At 29.6% G+C, this 22,272-nt stretch overlaps 1 protein-coding gene across 3 annotated transcripts; it reads right to left on the bottom strand.

Moving 5' to 3' along the window:
* Positions 1-416: 416 nt before the first annotated feature.
* On the bottom strand, positions 417-12,175 carry Qvr (glycosylphosphatidylinositol-anchored protein quiver). 3 transcript variants are annotated; one of them, XM_083054257.1, is made up of 5 exons: positions 11,788-12,175; positions 10,386-10,528; positions 8,245-8,292; positions 7,115-7,261; positions 418-6,775 (listed from the first exon to the last, which is right to left on the bottom strand). In XM_083054257.1, the coding sequence occupies exons 2-5, from the start codon at positions 10,408-10,410 to the stop codon at positions 6,519-6,521; spliced, it is 477 nt and encodes a 158-aa protein (XP_082910383.1). In that variant the 5' UTR covers positions 10,411-10,528; positions 11,788-12,175; the 3' UTR covers positions 418-6,518. The 3 variants fall into 3 exon arrangements, with proteins under 3 accessions (XP_082910377.1, XP_082910368.1, XP_082910383.1); XM_083054251.1 differs by lacking the exon at positions 11,788-12,175 and having other exon boundaries at positions 417-6,775; positions 7,115-8,292; positions 10,386-10,525; XM_083054242.1 differs by lacking the exons at positions 10,386-10,528; positions 11,788-12,175 and having other exon boundaries at positions 417-6,775; positions 7,115-9,242.
* Between the last annotated feature and the right edge of the window lie 10,097 nt (positions 12,176-22,272).

Genomic DNA, 22,272 nt, shown 5'->3' with positions numbered 1-22,272 from the left:
TAACATTCATTTATTTATAATATTTATGTTTACAAATCAGAACATTCTGTTTAATCATTTTCTTTGCTTATATCTTCTGCTTACAGTATTTTTTCATTTCAAAACTTAATTATTCTTTACTAATAATTATTGAAAAAATAAAGATATACTAAAGTACTTAAAATGTTTTGTTTGTTGATTCTTTAGAACGACAAATAAATTTTATTTTGTGAAACTAATTATATCGATCAATAATATGGTGATCATAAACATGGTCATATATGTAATTTTATGTAAAACATTTTATGAATTCATGAATTTAATTTTATGATTATATAATATAGTTGGCAATGTTTTATCAAAGAAATTGATTGTATATATACGTATATATATATAAAATCAATTAATTTAGTTTCCTAATATAGTAATTTATATATATATATATATATATATATATATATATATAATATAATGTGTTATATTTTTAAATTAATTTAAAATCAATTAAATCTGAATTGGCATTGAGTAATATAGCATTATAAAATTATTTCTAAAAAGTTGATTGAGAGATAATTAAATACTTATATATAATAATACTAATATTCAATGTAAATATGTTATTAATATACCGGCAACAGAGAAAATTTATTTAATTCCATTAATAATAACATCCAGCAATCCTCACATATAAATATGCAATATGTATAATACCATAACTTTTTTAAACCGCTTGCCACACAAGTGACGATACAAAATTGAGCATTAAGGTATTAATGAATTATCTTTCATCTAAGAATTATTTTATATTTAATATCATTAAATTCAAAATCAAATATATATTTAGCTTACGTTAGTTTTCGTTATTTATAACTTAAAATATATTGTTTCCTTCTTTCTTGCGAAGCTATTTAAAAATTTGCGACAGAATATGCCGTAATAATAAAAGCAAGGAGATTAATACTATAAATACATTTGAATAAGAAGATTCAGTTAATAGGAGTTAAGTCGATATTTTTGCTGAAAATTCACAAAAATAGATTAAGCTATTGATATGGTAAAATACGTTAAATATTTAACGATTCGAGAACGAGGGACATATTTATCGTCATTTTACATTTTATCAATGTAGGCGATAACAAAAATATATAATGTTCATCGCCTTTTACTCTTACATTTACAAATAATATTTAACACATGTTATAACTTTGTGATGTATTATAATAAAATAAAAGTTATCTCTTTCAAATTATTTCTTATACATATATACTAATTATACAATCGCACATGTATCATATAGAAGTACACTATTAAAGAAATACAATGTAATTCAACAATTAACCCTTTAACCGTCATTTTGGATTCACTTCTTCATTTATGCGACATTATATTTTTTTTTTTAATTTATCGTAAGACAAATATCTTATTTCTGATACATAAAATAAAAAATTTAATTCATCGGGTTAAAGGATTAAAATATTCTTTCTTATATCTATACATTTTTTCGTCCTTGCGTGTCGATGCTTTGCTACGCTAAATAATTCATATCGCAAGTAGATTGATTTACTAATTACACACGTGGATACTTTTCAGCTGCGAGGCCAGGTTTAGTACCGATTATTATTGGTAAGCGAGGATTTGATATCGACATTCTGTGTTTCCGTTGCGATTCAGACGTGTAACGAGGAAACGTGCTCTCTCGACTTGTTTGTTTTTTCCAACATTTCTCAACTAATTTTTTTAACACGTTTATGATCATAGTAGAATTATAAAATATTGCTAGTGCAATATATGTGCATTTTGATTAGAATTATGATTCAGAATTGTACAAGAAAAACTTAAGCTAGAAAGAGATGATTATACTAATTTAATTAAATAAAGTTTGGCTTAGCTTACCTTTTATATTATTCTTTTATAAATTATAATCATATAATCTTTAACTTTGCAATAAAGTGTGAAGTGAGTAGTGACATTTTTATTATATGTTAGAAATATTCTCGTTTTAACATAGATAAAAATATTTATAAATATAAATAAGCTTTAAATATCACGTTCTATCTTTATTTAAATCAAAGAAACCCATTCTCATAAGCGAAAAATAATATCGATTTATGAGATAGCTATTGCAAAATCGAGTATAATTAGCAGATTAGCACAACTCAATCCGAGCAGTTTCCTCGCGTGAAGAGCTTATATCTGACATAAGAAGAAGGCGCGTTAAATTGAAAGGATGCTGGACGAAGTAGATTAAAGGAACAGAGAAGAAAACTCAAGGGGTTAAAGGAGAGATATAAGAGCAATATAGATCGCGATAGAATGGGTATATAGCCTCGCAGCCGCGCGTGCGACAATGAACAAATGACGCGACACGAGCCGCATGGCTTGCCAGAGAAACGTCGGTCTGCTCGCCATCGAAATGTCAAGCAAGCACCGAAGCTTGTTTGGCAAGAGGCTCCGCTTCGAAAGCCTCTCTGTGAGGACATGCGCGTTCAGCTTGGCCGTGCCAGTCGCGAGCGACTCCGTTAATAATCGACGATTGCATTCGGCAGGGGCGAAGATTGCATCATCATCGAGTGGCAGTCGATTACATTTAACATCGGTGATTTAAATTTTTTGCAATCATTCTTGCTTAACATTTTTTAATGGCGAAGAGATATCACACTTTCAGTCGGTTAAAAAATAAAATTACTTCACTAATGCATTTCATATCGTTGGCAAATAGCATACTGGCTAAGTAAAATTTTATATCTATATATAAATGAAGTTGTATGCAAACGTTAAAAACTGTAGTATTAATTAATTCATTTTTTGCAAAATATTTATAGAAGTCACCGATGTATATCAGACTCGAATGCCGCGATTGAATCGATGATTCAACAATTTTCTTTGCTGAATGGTTAAGATCTGATCAAATGAGATTAAGCTCGCAGTTGAATATGATTTTCAAAAGCGAGAGGCTCGTTAATTGCGGCACAAAACGAAGCTGAAGGCCCACGTTGTGCTTTGCTTTTCGTCTGTTTTGCGTTGCATTTATCGGGGTGGAAGGTATCGTGGGTTATTTATAGTTGTCATAGTAGTTATAATTGTAATTTTTGTTAATGCTGTTATTGTTCTTGTTGTTGCATTCAGACGAGTCATGGGTGGAAAGAAACAGCAGCACAATTTTTTTTTTTCTGTATAAGCGCGAAAAAAAACTTTGAATATTTAAGATTTAATTAATTGCGTATATAACGTGTATGTAATAAGATTTAAGGAAAATGTATAAATGCTGTTCGCTTTCGACCAATGACTGTGGAAGTGGAGTACTCGTTCACACGCAAGAATAATAACGGATAGGGTCATGCAGTCTCATGCAAGGTGTTGCTGTACGGCTATTTGAAAGTCGAACGCCAAAGCTGTTCCTACATACTAGATCCTAGTTAAACATAAGCTGTATAAAATATTTTATCTAAAATAGTAATAGAAAAGTTATATAAAATTAAGTTAAAATATTTTAAAAAAGCATATTACATTTGACAGATAAATATATAAAATATATTTTTATATGAAAAATTGAGAAAGAGGAGTATCTTTACTTAAAAGAAGAATTCAATTGTATAGTGAGGCTTAAAAAGTCTTTTCTCTTGCGTTTTCTATTCTTCATTTTTTTCCTAAAAATATATGATTATATACATACATACATAAAATATCTTATGTTAATCTTTACTGCGTGCAGATATGATAGATTCAAATTAGTGATTAAAGATATTACGATTAAAAATAAAATTTTTCTGCGCTGACTTTCCATAATTCGTACAGCCTTGTGAACGCTACAATCCATGCACTCAACTTCATTTTCGTCTATATATGACGCGATTTTTCTTCTAAGTTGAAACTTGATCACTATATTGATTTATGCCCTTGTATATGCACCCGTTTTCAGAAGATGTTGGAAAATTATCATAAGATTTTTATTTTTCAAATTTCGAGACTCTTCAAGTTCTCAAGTTCTAAAAGAATTTTAAATTCAAATTTTATACTCTGGAAACAATTCTTAAATTTTTAGAATCAAAACTCAAAATTCTTTACAATGTTTTAAAGAGTTTTGAGTAGCGGTATTGAAATTTCAATCTTTATATGTCAATAATTTAGAAATTCTCTAAGATTTTTTAAACAGAAAATGGTTTTTATGAGACTTATTCGTTTCAAAAAACGTGCGCATATGTATATTTAGACAATTTCCGGGATTCGAAAACGTCATCCTCGCTGCTCGTCCCGGTCGGTTCTGCATCTGTCGGTGCTGTCTGTTGGATGTGCATGCTGCAACCATGCCATCTAAAGTAGTCTTTCTATAATACAAGCTCGCCTTCTATCATAAACTCAATGCCTTTCCGTTACTTTGAGTATGAGAATGTCTTATTAGAATAACGAACGGACAAGGTATCTACGAGAAAATTGCGTCGTTGAAGAATGAAAAGAATGAAAGAAGAGTGCATAGGTAAAGAATCAGGCTGTGTGATAAAAAGAGAAAGAGAGAGAAAGACGGTGTGTGAAGAACAGTGAGTGAGAGTTGTGATTGAGTGGAATCAAGGAAGCGTTTTGCTAAATTGATTAAATTTGCTTGACGAATGAGCGCCGTTTATCTTTATAATATTATCGTCATGTAATAATTGTTTGAAATTATTAAGATATATATATATGCGATACTAAGTTTAAACTAACTAGACAAATGCAGAAAATAATAACGCATGTAAAAGCGATAGCATAAATGCAAAAATATAATTTGGAAAGATGTCTATTCAATTTCTTTCTTCGTTATATATCGCGTAAAATTCTAATTATTTTGAAAAATAAAATCATACTTGTTTTTCATTACTTTTATACATTATTTGCATTATTGCATATGAAAAATTATAATTTTTAAATTTAATGAAACTTTAATTCATTTATTTGATTTTATTTAAAAATTAAAAATTTTCTGAGTATTCTCATATGCAAATATTTTTTTTAAATAATACATTTTTAAATTATACGGATCGGCGTCCATACGTCGTGCAATTTTACTGTGCTTTTCAACAAGTTCTCGCATCGTACGAAATTCGACCAGTCGCGTCGAACATTGTCGCATTAGAATGAGAGAAACGACACAGTGAGGTGCATTTTCGTGAGAAAAAACCGAAAGCTAGAGTATCCACATTGGTTTTTCTCCTTGTAGTACTATTAGGGTAAACGGTTAATCCATCATCGATGTTCCCAGACGACAGTCGAGTACATGCAACGATAACGCCGAGGAAGGAGTTCAATTTCCACGAATATTTGATGAATAATTTCATTCAATTTTACTTGTTGATTTGTAAGTGGAACGTACTTTTCAAACTTTAAAATTGGATAGTGCAATTAAAAATGATATAATAGCCAATATTTAAAGCATTAAGAATGTTAAATTTAAATAAGAAATATTGCAAAATATTACGTAATTTCGATAACTTAGAATAATTTGTATATGCTTATATCAGAAAATTACTCTGTAGAAATAGAAAATACTTCAAATAAAATTATTGTATTAACTTTTATATTACAAATGTAGTTTAAATCCATAATTTAAACAGAGCATGATATTTAATATTCAATATTCAATAGATATATTTAATATGTATTTAATATATATTTTATTTTTTAAACACTTATTTTATACTTTTTCTCTTTTTAATAAAATTCCTTCCTCAGAGCTTATCACGAATGTATTGCAAAGATGCTAGCCGTGCTTGCTCGAAGAGCAACTAACAAAAAACTTGAACTCGTATCAAAATCGTCAGAGAAATCGATTAGATAGAGAGTCGGGATGATTGCTACACAAGAAACGCTTAGATATTCTCGATGCTATCTAAGGCCAATGATCGGAACGAACGATGCACACAAATTGTGCAACTCTCGCAGTAAAAGAAACTTGACTATTGATTCTGTTAATCGTACATCAAAAATAAACATTACAATTATATAATATCAAGTTTTGTAGAATGCAAATTAATAGTAGTTCTTTTCAGCTTTCCTCAGCTTCGTTTCCTAAAAGTATAATAAATAATTAATTTAAACCATATTATAACGCATAATAAAATTTTTTATAAGAATAGATGAATAAATACTATTTTTGCGGAGAGATCTACTATCCATATATATATTTTTTTTCGCAATGCGTTCAATATGTATCAAGCTCATCTCAGCTCATTCGTATTCTCTGTTATGCACATATTTTCTATCGTAAGATATGCAACTTGGATAAAATTTTTTATATCATAGAAATATATTTTATTTCTACACGCGATGGATGGAGCGACGACGCGCGTTTGAAAGAGGCACTAAATTAATGATAACTACAACGACACGTCGATCGTCCACCGCTTTTTACTTTCTCTCGGCTTTCTTTTATATCTCGAAGGATCTAGCCTTCAGGATCGAAGCCAGCTCGATCGTTCGTTCCGACAAGTGGTCGTATCGACTCGCTAGAATCTCTACGGAGGATATGATTGGACGCCACTGCGATGGGTGGATCGAATTAATTTGTGTTATACGACGTGATCATTGCAACGTTCTACAAAGCAAGCTGAGGCTCCTAAGATGGCCGAGCGTAGAACAAGGATGGTCGACAGGATCAGCAGGAGTACGGGATTCGAGCGCGAGGTCGGGAGTACACGATTGCACATATCCTCCTCACAGAAGCACATGTGACCAGTGCCGGTACTTTCCATCATGCACACGTGGTCCACCATGAATAAGTTTATTTGTAGTTGCGAGGTGCAAGTCCTCCTCACGCTCTCATACGCTGCAAGCAAAAGAGAATGATAAGCAGCAATTAAATTCCTGCAACCTTATAAAGTAATCGTGATTTCATTTCTATACCATATCTATGTAATTTATAATACAATAAGAGATATAATATAGTGAAACTTATATATATATATATATATATATTAATTATTTATTTATAATATAATAATTATATATTAATTATAACAAACATATTAAATCTGTTGGATTTTTGTTTCTAGAATTTTCCCCTTCAAATCTAACCAATTAAAATTTAATCTAAAATTTAATATAAAAATAAAAAAAAATATATTCTTTCTAGAGTAAATACTTTATAGTGACGTTAAATACTCACGTGATTTCGCGTTGCGGACCATTTTCACGCAGCATCCATTGCAGGTCAGCAGGGGTGGTTGGTCCCTGGGTAATGCAGTGTAGTTGAAAGGATCCTTGCATCTGAGATCCGTCCATGAATCACATTCATAACAGTAAATGGAGCGAGCTGTGAATAGAGGCATTCTCAGAAATGATGCATTTTTATCGCACTCGGAAAAGAATGTACACGAAGTCAAAGCATAATGATTCATCTACGTGACAGCCTTTTTGTAATCTAATTATATTTATACCCAATTTTTATACAAATCTTTATTCTCACTCCGCGTTTAGTACTAAAAGTGGCTTTTTAGTATTATATTTATATTTATATTTTATATTTATAACAAATATATTTGTAAAATAGAATACATATTAAGAATGAAGAGTATAATATTACGACCAAATTTGTAGCAACACAGAAAATTTTAATTAAACAGCCATTTAGCGCTAAACAAGCGGTTATAGTAAATTAAAGTGTAAAAAATTGAAAAAGAAATAACTTTAGTTAACAAGTCCGAAATCAAATACTTACAATTATAAGTTATTCAATTTGAATAAATTATTTAATCTTGATTTATTATCTCAATTACGTTGATTGAGATATATGTATAGAGACTAATCTAGAGATTTTTACTTCGCAGCCACATCACTTTCCAAGTGCACATTTTCTCATGTAAAATTGTTTGCATCGATGGGCGCCCGCGCGCGCGTGAGCTCTAAAAATCAAATATCAGGCATCGTTCGCATTTGATAGCAACACAATAGCGTGAGGTGCTTTGGTGATGTGGCTGTGTGCTCGATGAAACTGGACGAGAATAGGGTTAAACTATATATCGATTCATACTTATTATGTGATTTTATTTCTGATTTTATTTTTATGGAAAATTAATTCCCCACGTTCCTCGTCCAGTTCAAGGCGAAAGCGAACTCGGCCGATTAACTTTCGACGGAGAACGCTTCTCCATCGGCCTCCGAGGATATCCTCGAAGTGAATACTCTGACAAGAGTCACTTGGCCGCGGACGCATCGAGCTTTATCGAGTCCCTAGCGAACGAGTCCGACGACACGGCACGGGCACACCGAGGAGAGTAAGCTGGTTTAATCACTCACTCTGGCACTCCGCACGACAGACGTTGGCAACCGCGAGTACAATTGCCGCTGAAAACGAAAGATTGGTTACTGCGCATTTAGGCAATGTGCGTCGGCAATGTATGTACGCAGGTCACTAGTTTAAGTAACTTGATGTGTACGTGTGTATATGAGTCTGGTAACACAAGCGATAGTACTAGCGCTATTATACAGCCGGGCTACGGTGGCTGCGACTACCACTACAACCGCTACTGTCTCTATAGCGCGGCTCTAGCGTATTAAAATTAATGATACTGGGGACCGCTGACAATTGCGCTAGCTAATAAATGCTATCACTCGATTGATCAAAGAGGAATCGTGCGGCAGACACGTCCAGATTTGTCGAATCGTTGTAATCGTATAATTTGAAGCTTGTTAGATATTTCATCCTTATAGAAGTTGTAGGTAAATGTATGATAAATAATTTCTCTTCGGTGTTTCATGACCGAAGATATAAAATACAGCGCGGCATATAAAATATGGCATATACATGAATATGGAATGACATGTATATACATGATGCATACAATATGGGAACGCAAATAGAATACACAAAGCATACACTATATATATAGAACAAAGTATAGAACAGTAAGTGGTGTAATATCTGATGTAATTTAAAAATTAAACTCGATCGTATTCTCGGCTTAAAGAACTTCGAAAAAAAATACATCATATTTTATATAAAATATAAAATAATTTTTTATCTTGAAAAACTAGATTGGAAAAATAACAAATAGAGATTTCATATATGATACATCATATGTCTGAATATACGTTTTTATTAAAGTTTTTATTAAAGATAATACACACATGTATAGTACACACATATATTTAGAACGATGCGAAGGTAGTTTCTTTTGCATAGTTTTAATGCTCTAATATGTGTAGGTATAAAATGGCAAAGGAGCAAAAACTTCTATGGAATATGTGTAAAAAATATTGAAATTAGTGAGAGAGATTGCATTTCACTCATGATTCGTTGCTATTAAAGTTGATAATAAAGAACATCATGTTTATAACCGTGTCGTATAACGAATGTTGTAAAAAGTAAGTGAACTAAATCAATATTTTTATGCTTGAATGGTATGTTTTTGTGATTGTTATGCAGCAGGTGTATCAAATTCGTCGTAATTTGTGAGAAATATAAAGTTTACTTGTGTGTGAGCATCAAATAAAAAATGTAACAGATGTGCGGATTACGTAAGCCATAAGCAATAAAATGACAAATAAAATAGAGAAATACTAAAAATAAATTTACAAAATAGATTTGCAAAAGAATAGATTTGCAAAAGAAAAAATATATTATGTTATTATACAATATATTTTACAATATATTTTGCAAGATTTTTATATTAACAGAGACAAGATATCCAATCAAAAATAATTGCATTAATAAACAAGAAAATTTGGAGATGCCTGACGCACTTTTCTGAAAAAAAACCTCCGTATTTGATTAAATCTAAAGAACTCGTATTAATACAAAATTTGTAAAAAGTTATAAATTCAAAAAATCTATTTTTTTAGACATATTTATTTTTAAATAATAATTATTTTTTAAATAATAAAGAAACGATATAATATTGATATTTATCTTTCTTTTACGTAGTCTTGTAGATTTTTTTCAAATGCGGATTTCTCTTGGATGTTACGTACGTACGTGTCCACGTACCTAGCAGCACGGAGGCAGCGGCCGTACGCGTGTTGATTAATTGAATACGTAATAACATCTACGATCTAGACTCGTAATAAGGTTTGTAATAATTGCAAACAAGAATTGTACAAATTTATAAACACGTCCAGAGTTACCAGCGTCTCGATGTCTTTCACGATTGTTCGTACTTGTTAAAATTATTAAAATTTGCATTTAAAAGGAAATATCTTGTGTTTTAATTATTTTTTATATTGCTTAATATTTTAGTTATGACATTTTTTATCTCAAATTATAAGCAACAGTATAATGTTGGTTGTTCTTCAATTTCAAGCCATAGAAACTAAATATTATATATGCTCGAATATTTACGCAAGTGAGAAGCTTATTTTAACGCTATCTTCCTGCGAGAGATATAGAAAAATCTTTCGATATTAAGTGAAAAGCTCATAGAGGACGCACGCGTACTTACCCCCTATCAAGTGATTTGTCCACATCCTGACGGCGGATGTCCTTTCACTTCATGTAGCTTTATGTCATATCGAGGCTTTCTCAAACATCGAACAGTGCTCGATTAGCGCAAGCTGATTCAGCCATATATTTCAGACGATCTTGCTGAAATTACGCAAATAAATCTTATAATAATATAATTCAGATCTCTAAAAGCAGATCTCTAAAGATTTATAGATCTAAGTTAGATCATCTAACTTCGTGTTAGAATATTATGTATGATAAAAATTTTTTATTAATTTTATTCTAAGCTTTTTGGATAGTAATAATTATAAAACTAATTAGAATAAATATATATGAATTAATCATTACTTTATTTATTTGCTAAAATATTTCTTTCATTTTATTTTTTCTTTGCATTGATCAAAAAATGTTTTGACATAATTTATTACTAAGTGCAATTTAATTTAATTATATATATTGTGTATATATATGTATATATATATATATATATATAAAATTTTAATAGTTATATAAACTAATTTGATTTGAGAAAAATTAAATCAAATAATATAATTTTGTAAGAATTAACAAGCTAAATAATTGATTTACAATTAATTTTCTTCGGTACTACATTAAACATATATGCTTATATTGTTTTATTACACAATAGAAATTATTTATTTAATCACTTCAAAATATATACTAATTCAGTAGTTACGTATTATATGAATATATGTATGTATGTATATATGTGTGTGTATCTCAATTAAATAAAAATTGATACATAAAAGTCTGTTTAAAATAATATTTTAAATTAGGTGGTAACATCTTATTACTTTTGCGTTTCTGCGTTTTTATTATGCTAACGCATATTTGAGAATTGTTGTAACGTCAGCATTCATTTAAGGCACTTAGCAGTTGAATGAGATAATAATGCTTAAATTGTCATGAATATCAGCAATAAAGAAGTTCATGATTCTTTAAATGAAATTGTTACATAAGATGTTTTTTTATGTAAGATTTAAACACTAATAAATCAATTTAAACACTAATAAATCAATATATTAAACATATGCTTATATTTTTTATATTACACAATAAAAATTATTTATTTAATCACTTCAAAATAGATTTCACAAATATATAGATAGATATAAGTTCTAAATATAATTTCTGTAAATCTACATACTACTAAATACATTATTTATATATACAAAGTTATCTTGTATTATTTTATATTAATAATAACAGGTATATATATAAAAAGATGTTTAGCTATTCAGTGAATCATATGATTAGAATATTGGTTGAAGCTACACAAAATCGGAATATTGTGTTGTAATTAAAAAATTTTGCATTGTTTGTATTTAGACTATAAGGTAGATTTTTTAATGCATTTATGGACTTAAATTTGCACATACTTGTTCTTTTTGCACCACCGGATCCAGAAGCTTTTTTCATGGCAAACACTGGTGTCCTTTTTTTCGAAGATGTTTCGAACACAGTCTATTTTCTTTTACTGATTATTGTTATCCCTCACTATTACAGATTTGATTGTCAACTCTGCAACGAGATTCGGTACTCCTCTGTGCCTATACACTCTTCAAGCTCGGACACCTGAACGCGTCTATCGACGAGTCTACATCATCGGTGCATGGCAACGGCAAAATGAATCTAACGAGGGCACGATGCAGCACGATGCAGTTTCGCGAGATGCCATGATGCGACTAGGCGATCGCGATTATGCCGTAAAAGCGGAGTACACAGATGCTTTGAGGGAACTGACAAGCGCGCGAGTCGACGCGCCGATTAAAGCGGGGATTCAGGTCGATCAATATGACGAAGTCGCCAGTCTGTGCCACGTGCTCACATTGCGGCAACTATACCGACGAAGCTTCTGCTACTCGACAAATCATACATGGGAGCACAATAGCTTTTTGCTGATACTATTCAACATAAAGCATGAGAAATATAAATAGTCGTGAAAGTTTTTCATCAGCCATAGAAGTGAGACTAATGAAAGAAAATGTTAGGATTCTATAGACGAAGATAAGCGGGTCGGTCCATTAAGGAATAGCGCTTGCGCACTATGTGGCATAGATTTCTTGTGAAATTTAAAAGCCAGGAAAAATAATTGAGAAGTCTATTAAATTAAGTATAAAAGATAAATACATGGTAAATAAAAAATGAAGAAATATGTAGAAAGTAGAATAATCCTCTGTATAAATATAATAAAAATAATGTGTCAATTTTATATTTCTATTATATAATCAATATTTATAGAAAAAATTATTTTGGATCAATTTGAACAATTATATTTTTCGATAGAATTCTTGAAGCGTTAAAATAAGACAAGAAAAAAATCTTTGAAAAAATTTTTTTTATATTTGAAAAACTTTCATCTAAAACTAAAAACTTTTTATAACTTTTGTTTTATCGTGATCTCTTTGAGAGTCCTCAATTATTTTTTTAAAAATGGCTAACAGATAATCTTAACACATTCTTAAAATAGTATATAATAGTAATATATGAAAACAAAAATGTATATATATATGTATAAAGATACTCGTTTTAGAATTTATAATAAAGTTTAATCTTTTTTTTGATGTAGCAAAAAAAATGTTTTAATTTTGTGAAAAGCATTGACATAAGAAAAATTAATTATTATTAATAAGACAAATATTGACAATTAATTATTTTAACATCACTATTAAGTTTATTGGTGATCGTGAGCATTAAGATTCCAAAATGTTTATATTTTATATCTATTAATTTGTTTTTAAACGAGTTACATTAAATGACATTAATTGTGTAGTTATTCGTTATTATAATAGAAAACTACAAGTTTCTTAAATTAGAACATTTTATTCAATTAGATTATACGCGCGCGCGCGCGTAGATAAAAATATATTAAAACATATTTGATAAAATACTATTTATATGATATTAATGTACATATATGTATAGTAGTATACTTTATAAAAAAAATATTTGCTTAAATAAATTTAATTTTTGTAAAGTTATTTTGACATTTTTCATCTATTTCGCATTTGTATGGTACTGACTGTTAAAGTGGTTATAATTATAACATTGATTATAATAAATATTAAAAAATATAATGTTACTACTGCTATTCGATAAATCATACATGGTAGCACAATAGCTTTTTGCTGATATTATTCAACATAAAGCATAAAGCATGGGAAATATAAGTAGTCGTGAAAGTTTTTGATCAGCCATCGAAGTGAGACTAATGAAAGAAAATGTTAGGATTCTATAGTCTTATACTAATAAGAATGATGATGTTAAAATATATGTAGCATGGTAACTATTTGTAATTACACATATTACATGACTAAAATAATAAAGTTTACAATAAATTAATTTTTGAAATGTACATCATAAAAAATAGTGCATTTTGTATATGCTATAAATAATTTAGAAAACAATTTTTTTTATTGCAATTTTGTCATTTTGTATTAACTAACATGTATTATTTATTTTGGTTTCTCTCTAATTTTCAAAAAACTAGTAAAAGTGTTGATAAAATATTTAAAAACAGCATTTAAAAAAAAAATGTTTACTCGGGAATAAGTTGAAGAATGCTGGAAATCAATAAATTGATTTCTTTGGGTCAAATCTAAGAGGATTATTTCGACCGACTGTAAACGCGCGAAGATTCCTTCGGAGTATGATAATGAAAATGTTTCTGAATTACCATATATATAGAGCTCTTTTACGATAAAGCCATTCTTTCAAAAATCTCATTTATTTTTCTTGAAAATAATTATTGTTGTAAATAAAATAAAAATTAACAAAATACGATTTTGTCATTTATTTTTTCGAATCTCATCTAAATAAGTAATGTTTTATAGTTCTTTTAAATAGTCAATAAATTTTTAATTACATCTTCTCAATAAAAAATGACAAAATAATTTAAGTGTCGTAACAATATATGTATATATATTATTTTTTAATAGCTTGAAAAAGATATCCACAGTAGCAAATATAGGAATCCGAAAGGTTCTTTCTCTGCTGCCGGGATTATGAGTAGGTCGATAAATAACCCTATGTACAACAACAAGTAATTGTTATAATAAAGCAAATCCTTTTTTGTTCGATCTTCGATATTTATTGGTGGAACGTAATAAAATGTCAGCAAAATAAATAGTAGTGTGTGGCAAAATGATATAACCGAAAGATGTCGATCATGTACAAAACAGAAGAGCATGTTTTATTTATTAATCGTAAAATAATATTAATTATTATTTTTATATTGTGAAATAAATCTTTTTTTTTTTTTTTAGTAAATCATTGTTGTTTCAATAAAAAAATCACAATAATGAAATAAATAACAATATATCAAGCATATACTGTATGTTAGTTCAGTGGATTGTATTTCGCCTTAAATTGGTATGACAATCGGTTTAGCTATATGTATATCTTGCTGACGTCAAGAGTAAATTTACCGAAATTTCCCTTACAAACTATATGTATTGCAGTCGAAGAACTGACTCAAACTCATCGAAATATCTGCAATACAATTAAGACAACTAATATTATTCGTTTTATTATTACATCTCTGATATATAAGTCTTAAGATATATATGAGATCTTCGTGATATCAATAATATCAATGCAACAAAATCATTCTATCTATAAAATATATCAAGCATAATATTAAAAAAATGGTTAATCGTAGAAAAAAAAATAAAAATAACATTAAGAAAATATCTACATTGTTTATAATTACCGTTTTAAACGCGACTTTCGAGACGACAAATTAGAGATTAAAAATATTTAATTATGTAGAAACTCAGTAAATCTAAAACGTATTATTAAATGAGCAACTTAATTCTTTAGAAAATCAGTTCAAATATAGTTCATTAACTTCCAATTACAACATTAAATTAAGTAACATTATTAACAAATTAATGACTGTAATACTTTACTAACTTTTTACTATAATAACGCAGATTGGATTTCGGATAAAGAATTGCTCTCGATGTTGAAATAATATTAGAGATCAGGGCGTCTATCTATTTGAAAATAATTTAAAAAATAAAATTATAAAAGTTCCCTTTCCTCTGAATACTATTATAATCAAAATGTCGGGACGTGAGTTCCAATATATTTGGCAGTTTCTAAAAAGAGCAAGGACGTGCTCAGGAGCCGCGAAAACCTCGAAAAACGTTCCGACTTCAATCGGTGAAAGATGCATCGATGCATCTCGGGACGCGGAGCGTGCAAGTTGGCCCTGCGATTGGTCCGACGCGGTGCGGTGCATCGCGCAGAGCCCGCGCGCCGCAGTGCACGGCTGCAGTCGAGTCATTATGCAGGTACTGCCTGTCGCTTCTGGCTTTAAACCCGCGACCGCAGACCGACGTTGAGTGTCGACTGTCGCCGGTGTTGACTCCCGACGCACTTGCGTCCGGATACGATGCATACTCTGTACTCATCTCGTCGCTCCGCGTCTCTCGCGTGCCGGTGAACCACCGAATCTATTATATCAGGCTAAATGTGTGATTCCCAGTGTGAGACAAAACGAGACGCGACCGCCGTCATGGCCCGTCACACATGCCCTTGCTATGTCACTGTACATTCGTTAACCCTTTAACCGTATTCGCTTCGTGTATGATTACATGTAATAATTCATACATAATTGCACTTAAAATAATTATTTTAATTATCGACTATTTTCTTATTTTGTATAAAAATTTTGATTACATTAAATCAAATTAAAACACTATTTTTCTATTAATTAGTCTTCTACTAACTATAACAAAGATTATTTTAAACCAATGTCACCGATCTCTCTATAATATTTTGTTCTATTTCTTTCAGATCAAATCTTATATAATGGCACTTTTTTATAAAAATTAGATATTATAAGGAAATTTTATATTCAAGCACATTTCTAAATTAATTAATAAATATAAAGTAATATTGAATAGATTATAATAAAGCCTGTAAATAATATAAATTTGGAAAACTTTTAAATTACATGTCAAAGAGAATCTTTCTTTTTCTTTTTTTTAAATAGAATTTAGCAGACATTTGGTTTAAATAGTATTTCTGTTTGATGTTAAGTTTAGATGCAGAGTACACGCGATGTATATACATAAAACGATCCTCAGGCACATTTAATTTTAAATGCACCGTGAGAATTCAGGTCAAAGACCTCTGTCTCAATTGAGCTTCATCTTCTGTACCTACATTGGCTCTCAGTTTAAATATCCTTACTCGCACGTTTTACTCACTATTTTCACGAGTAGTATTTTTGCCGGTATATTTCGCAAGTTGCGGTACATAAATCTCGATACGCAGCAATTACTTTCCACTTAAATCACAGCGTCACGATGCAGCTGGCCATCGCCGAAAGTCATTATGCGGCTAGCTTGCGATTCGCAGTTTATCGTGAACGCCGGTCGATCGTATCTTTTGAATCGCAAAGAGAACTCACGCTCGAAAACTCACTCGAAGGACTAATTTGGCACGTGATCGTTCCGTTAAAGAAACTCGCTTTAACGAATCCAGCGAACCTAGTCAAGCAAAGTCAAGGACGATCGCGTTAAGATACGATGCTCCCTCTTATCGATCATATTATTAGAGAACCTCGACGGGGTTCGAGTCATTGCAAGATTAAACCTGAAAAAGCTCACGGAGCAATTTAGTTAACACTTAAACCTTTTTCTTTTTAGTGGGGAGAATCGATTTTTATTTAATCAATTAGAAAACAACATATCAAATACAGATGATGTATTAAAGTATTTTAGAAGCATTAATTAGAGCTGAATCTCTTTAATATCATTTAATACATCAAATGTATTATTTGCTATTTTATCACTGTAGTAAGTTTATTATATTATTAGTTTAGTATTTGTTAGTATACTATATCTATATTTTTAATGTCCATATTATTGCAAATTTTTTTCAATTTAAATTATTTTCTGTTAATTTTATTAATGTTAAAAAATTATTTATTGTATTTGTTATTCCTAGCGAAAAGCTTCATTTCATAATAATAATATGCTTAATTTTTTATAAGTTTTGTATGATATATATTTAATTTTCAATCTACATACATCAATTTTAGAAATTGTGACGTTGGATTATTGCAGGTTTTATATATATATATATATATATATATATATATATATATATATATATACATATATAAAAGCTATAAAACTAAGAAAAGTAGGCCAAAGAAATATACTTCCACTTTACTTCTTGCTCAATAAATGGAGTTTTAACTGATGTCATTATAACGTTACTGCAATATTAAGAATGTAATCTGGAATTTTTGCATTTTCACAAAGATCTCGAAGGACATTAAAACAAAAAGATTATGTAGCTTAAGTTGCTAAAAAGAGCTGAAAAAATATGCTTGCCTTTATTTAAGATTAGATATTCATAAATAATTTCATACGGAAATTATTAATAACGATCTTAAGCGTATGCCCATTCCACAATATCAACACGGTAAGCCGCTTATATCGCTGATTATAGTGGGCTTCCACTAATAATCGTTAAGCAAGCATATGCCGAACTACGTTACAAATTGTTATTAAATTAACCAAAGTGTAATTACATGATCAATTTTCCGTATAAATTAGGTTCGACACATAAATTTTACAACAAACATTATTTTCCAGTGCATTATTTTGTTTTTATAATTAAATAGCTTTTCGATCCCAAAATAACCGTTATATATAATTTGTATTTATAACAGACATTTTATTCTACATTTATATTAACGCCTGATTGGTCGTCTAATTAATATTTATCAATGATTTTAATAATCCAATTTGATCGATTGAATCATTTCGAGAATATTATTGTAAACCCAGCTTCTCGGCGGATTCATACTCTCGACGATCATTTAACATATTCATTCAAACTAAAACTACTCAAAGTAATTAATTATAAATTGTATTAAAAGTTTATAATTAAATAATTATATCAGCAGCAGTGAGCCAGTTTATGCAATTTAAAATAGTTTTTAAAAATTATTTATCTTTTAATGCATAATCCTCGTGTTGAAAATTTTTGGTATACCAACTTTTTATAGATCACATTGTCTTTTATAAAAAATATCTAGCATAATTATAATTTTATTTTATTTGGTTTTCTTTGTTAGCGTAATAGTTAATAAATTATATATTTTAACGATGTAACGTCAGTTAGTTTAACATCAATTATTTCATTAGTAGTAAATACTCGACCCTAAAATTTGGAAAAAATTAATTATTCGCCGCTAATGATTAAAACATGAAAAAGCGCGTTCAAAAATATGGGAAAACATTAATAACATAGTCCTCCAAAAAATAATATAAAATTTCGAAAAAAACACGTGAAATAACGTAAGATATTTATATAAAATTACAATGCAAACAAATGTGAATTAAGCCTGGTAGATCTTTGGATTGTTGGCGCCAGTCAGTATACGAAGCTAAGACACGCACGTCTGACCTTTAACTTTGGCCGAGATGACCGATCGAAGCACTTGGCCAACGTTATAAGTACATATTGAATATTCGCGAGCATTAGATAAATCACTGAACTTGAAGAACATCCCTTGCGGCTCGCGGTGCATGATCGCGGTTGCGTGATCGTTGGCTCCCTGACCTTTACAATTTCTTTTACGAATCCTATTTGTGATCAGTGACGTTGTAAGTCGCCGAAATAAGCCCGTGATGGTTCGCGCCAGCCTCGTGAAATATTGCTTCGTTACGCTAATTCTATACCCTCAACCGGTGCATGTCGATCGCACATTTCTCTTTCACTCTCCTGCATTGAAGATATACCGAATTAACTTTCTCAAATATAAATTTCAGTAGCGAGTAGTTGGCCGGCTTGGCCAATTTGATTTTGGGCTTGCGGCAAGATGACCGCATGGCCTACTTTAAAATTGAACGAGAAGGTTGAACTGCGCGATATAGTTAACTTAGATTAAATTTAAATTTAGGACTTTAATCCATTCGTTTCTACAGTTATCTTTTCGGAGCATTGGATTTATTCACGACGATTGGTTCATAATGTGTGTTATTTGTTCTTATAGTTATATTATATTTACTGATAGTTATAAACTGGCAATAATATTGCTGAGGAAGTAAATTATATGCTGTTATACAATTTTATGCACTGTTTTATATAATAATTGAGTTAAAGAGAATATTTTATAATAATGAAATTAAGCGAAATTCCAATGTAAAAACATTTCAACAAGTAACAGATATGTAAAACTTAAATTATAACAAAAAAAAAGATTTTTTTTTATACAAATCAAATTAATATTTAATTTTATCGTTCCACATTCAAGAAAAAACGCAAATATAAATTTGATGTTCTTTTTTTAATCATTACGATCTGTACAGTTCATCGTGTCACGATTTTGTAGGGCGCGATTCATTGAATATATAGTAAACTTTTATCACTTATAGAAATGCCGTCCATCACATTGATGGAATGCTCTAATAATACTTTTTCACTAGTAAGTGAATCTGGTGAGTAGCATGTACTTTTGCACAATTTGGTTAATTAGTTGCTCCATCATAAAGAACATTCGTTGAAAATATATTGTCAAATCTTTCTATTGAATCTGTGTTATGCACTCACTGTACAAAAATTTATAGAGTATTATACATGTTAAAAATTACATTTAAGAAAAAAAGTTAGTTTTTAATGTTTTCATATAAATATATATTTATATTTTAACAATATATATTTTATATTTTATTTAACTGCAAATAAAATTAATATTAACAAAAATTTAAATGAAAAAACTTATTGTTAGCTCTGTATAAATATACATATAATTTATAATATTTTACATTAAGTGTTAAAACAAGTATATAAAAAACAATTGCAATTAGTTAAACTTTGGATAAAAAATTAAATCTGGCAAAGAGAAAATAAAAATAAAGAAAAGAGTATATTAATTACAAGAACGTGATGTCAATAACATTATGTCATACAAATGCTTGAACTTGAAACGATTGCAATCAAGAACAAGAAGTTCGAGAGCGATCCATCAGCACTTCTGCACTCAGCTAATCAAACAATTACGATCTCAAGCAATTAAACTTAGTTAATATCACTCGCCAATATTAGTTCAATCGCGTTTAATGGACGCAAGCGAATTACGATTGTGCGCGATGCGCGTCCTTTTACATTAGTGATGGAAAGTAGATAATGCATACTGACCAGTATTAGAAACTGTATATGCAGTTGCATTACCCGCTAATTATTCGTAGAGTAGCGATTTGATTGTACATATTTAATACATGCACATTTAATCAAATATATAAAAAAAGTCCAAATATTTTTTGCATTTCTTTTAATTTATATGAATTTAAATGTACGATCATAATTTTTTCAGAGAACAAATTTGTTCAATGTTATTTTTAAAAAATTTGAATATTTAATCGTAAATAATTTTGCAATTGTAAAATATTTTCACAGTATTTGATAATTTCACTTTTAAATATTTATATAAAGGGTTAACAAGTATGCAATTTACAAAATGATAAATTGTTACACGAGAGCAAATAACTCACTCAAAGCATGACGCCTGCAGGTTAATTCCACGTTTATCGATCGAAAGGGGAAGAGCGAAATAAAAACGGAAATAAAAACTGGAACGCGCAATCAAAAAGGTTGAACCACGATTTCGGATGCCAATTTTGTAACCGCGGGATGGAAACTTGTCGATAGCCGAATCTACAGCGAATTAATGTATTGAGCGCATACATTTAAAGTTAATTAATTCCGACCATGCCAAGTTTTTGTTAATTTTGTAACGCGAGTAATGTTTAAATTAAATTTAGCATAAATTTAACTTATATTATTTTGATATAATTGTTATTTTTGTATAAAAGTATTTTGTTTTGTGCGATTTGTACATGTATAATGGTATCTGCATCTCAATTACAGAGATGTAGAAGATCTCTATTTTCTATTTTCGTTCTTAGTATTTAATGCGATTATCTGATTTTTATTTCATGTCAATTGTCTTTTATATATGCCATTGTTAAAATAATTATGTATTGGAAGAATCAGATTACATTACTTGCAAAATTATTATCAAGCGTATAAAAGATTTTCAAAGATTTTTAAAAAGGGTTTTAAAAAGAAAATTAGCTTGATAAATAAAGCAATGATTGAAAATGTGAGATATTTTCTCTTCGAGACATATATGTGAATATTATAACCCATCCTTTTTAATTATAATCTTTGTATAAATTTTAAATTTCCGAGACAATGGAAAATCTAGGTCATATTTGATCTCTCATTATAGAATGTCTGTAACTCCGGAGTGTAGAATTTTAATCATGACAAAAGAGTATCTCTCATATATGAAAAATGTCCTCTTTAAATAAATTTATTAATTCAGTCTTGAAAATCATACTTTGTATTAAGCTTCATTTTGATTGTTCGTAGTTTCATGAGTAATATTATTTAAATTATATACAAATTTAATACAATTTTTTAAAATACAGTTATATATCCATTTTTTGTCACAATATAAAGAAATAACGCGGTATCTTATCAGTGTCTAATCTGTGTTTCTAATCAGTATCTTATTCTTATTGTGTGAAATTCGATATCAAATATTTTGATGCAGCAGATTTACAATAATACAGTAATTTAAAAAGCAGCATCGAAATTAATCGAAATAACAGATTCGCTTAACAAAAATAGTCATCTGTCGATTCTTGAGAAATACTCAAATGTACTTATGATGATTATTAGCCTTTGTCTATATTGATTTATTGCTCTAGAGACCGCTTTTCTCGTCGATATTGTCAATACTGTGAGGTATCGAAGATGCAGTTCGCAGGAAGAGTATCGAACAGTCATCGGTGTTTGTGGTGTGCTCGATGCCGAAAACGTGCGCGAGT

The sequence above is a fragment of the Prenolepis imparis genome, unplaced genomic scaffold (genome assembly GCF_030444845.1).
Source record: "Prenolepis imparis isolate NDT839.2.m4 unplaced genomic scaffold, iyPreImpa1.0 SCAF_1, whole genome shotgun sequence".
In the NCBI taxonomy this organism is placed as follows: Eukaryota; Metazoa; Arthropoda; class Insecta; order Hymenoptera; family Formicidae; genus Prenolepis; species Prenolepis imparis.
The sequence above is the reverse complement of the archived record's forward strand: the minus strand, read 5'-3'. Positions and strand labels throughout refer to the sequence as shown.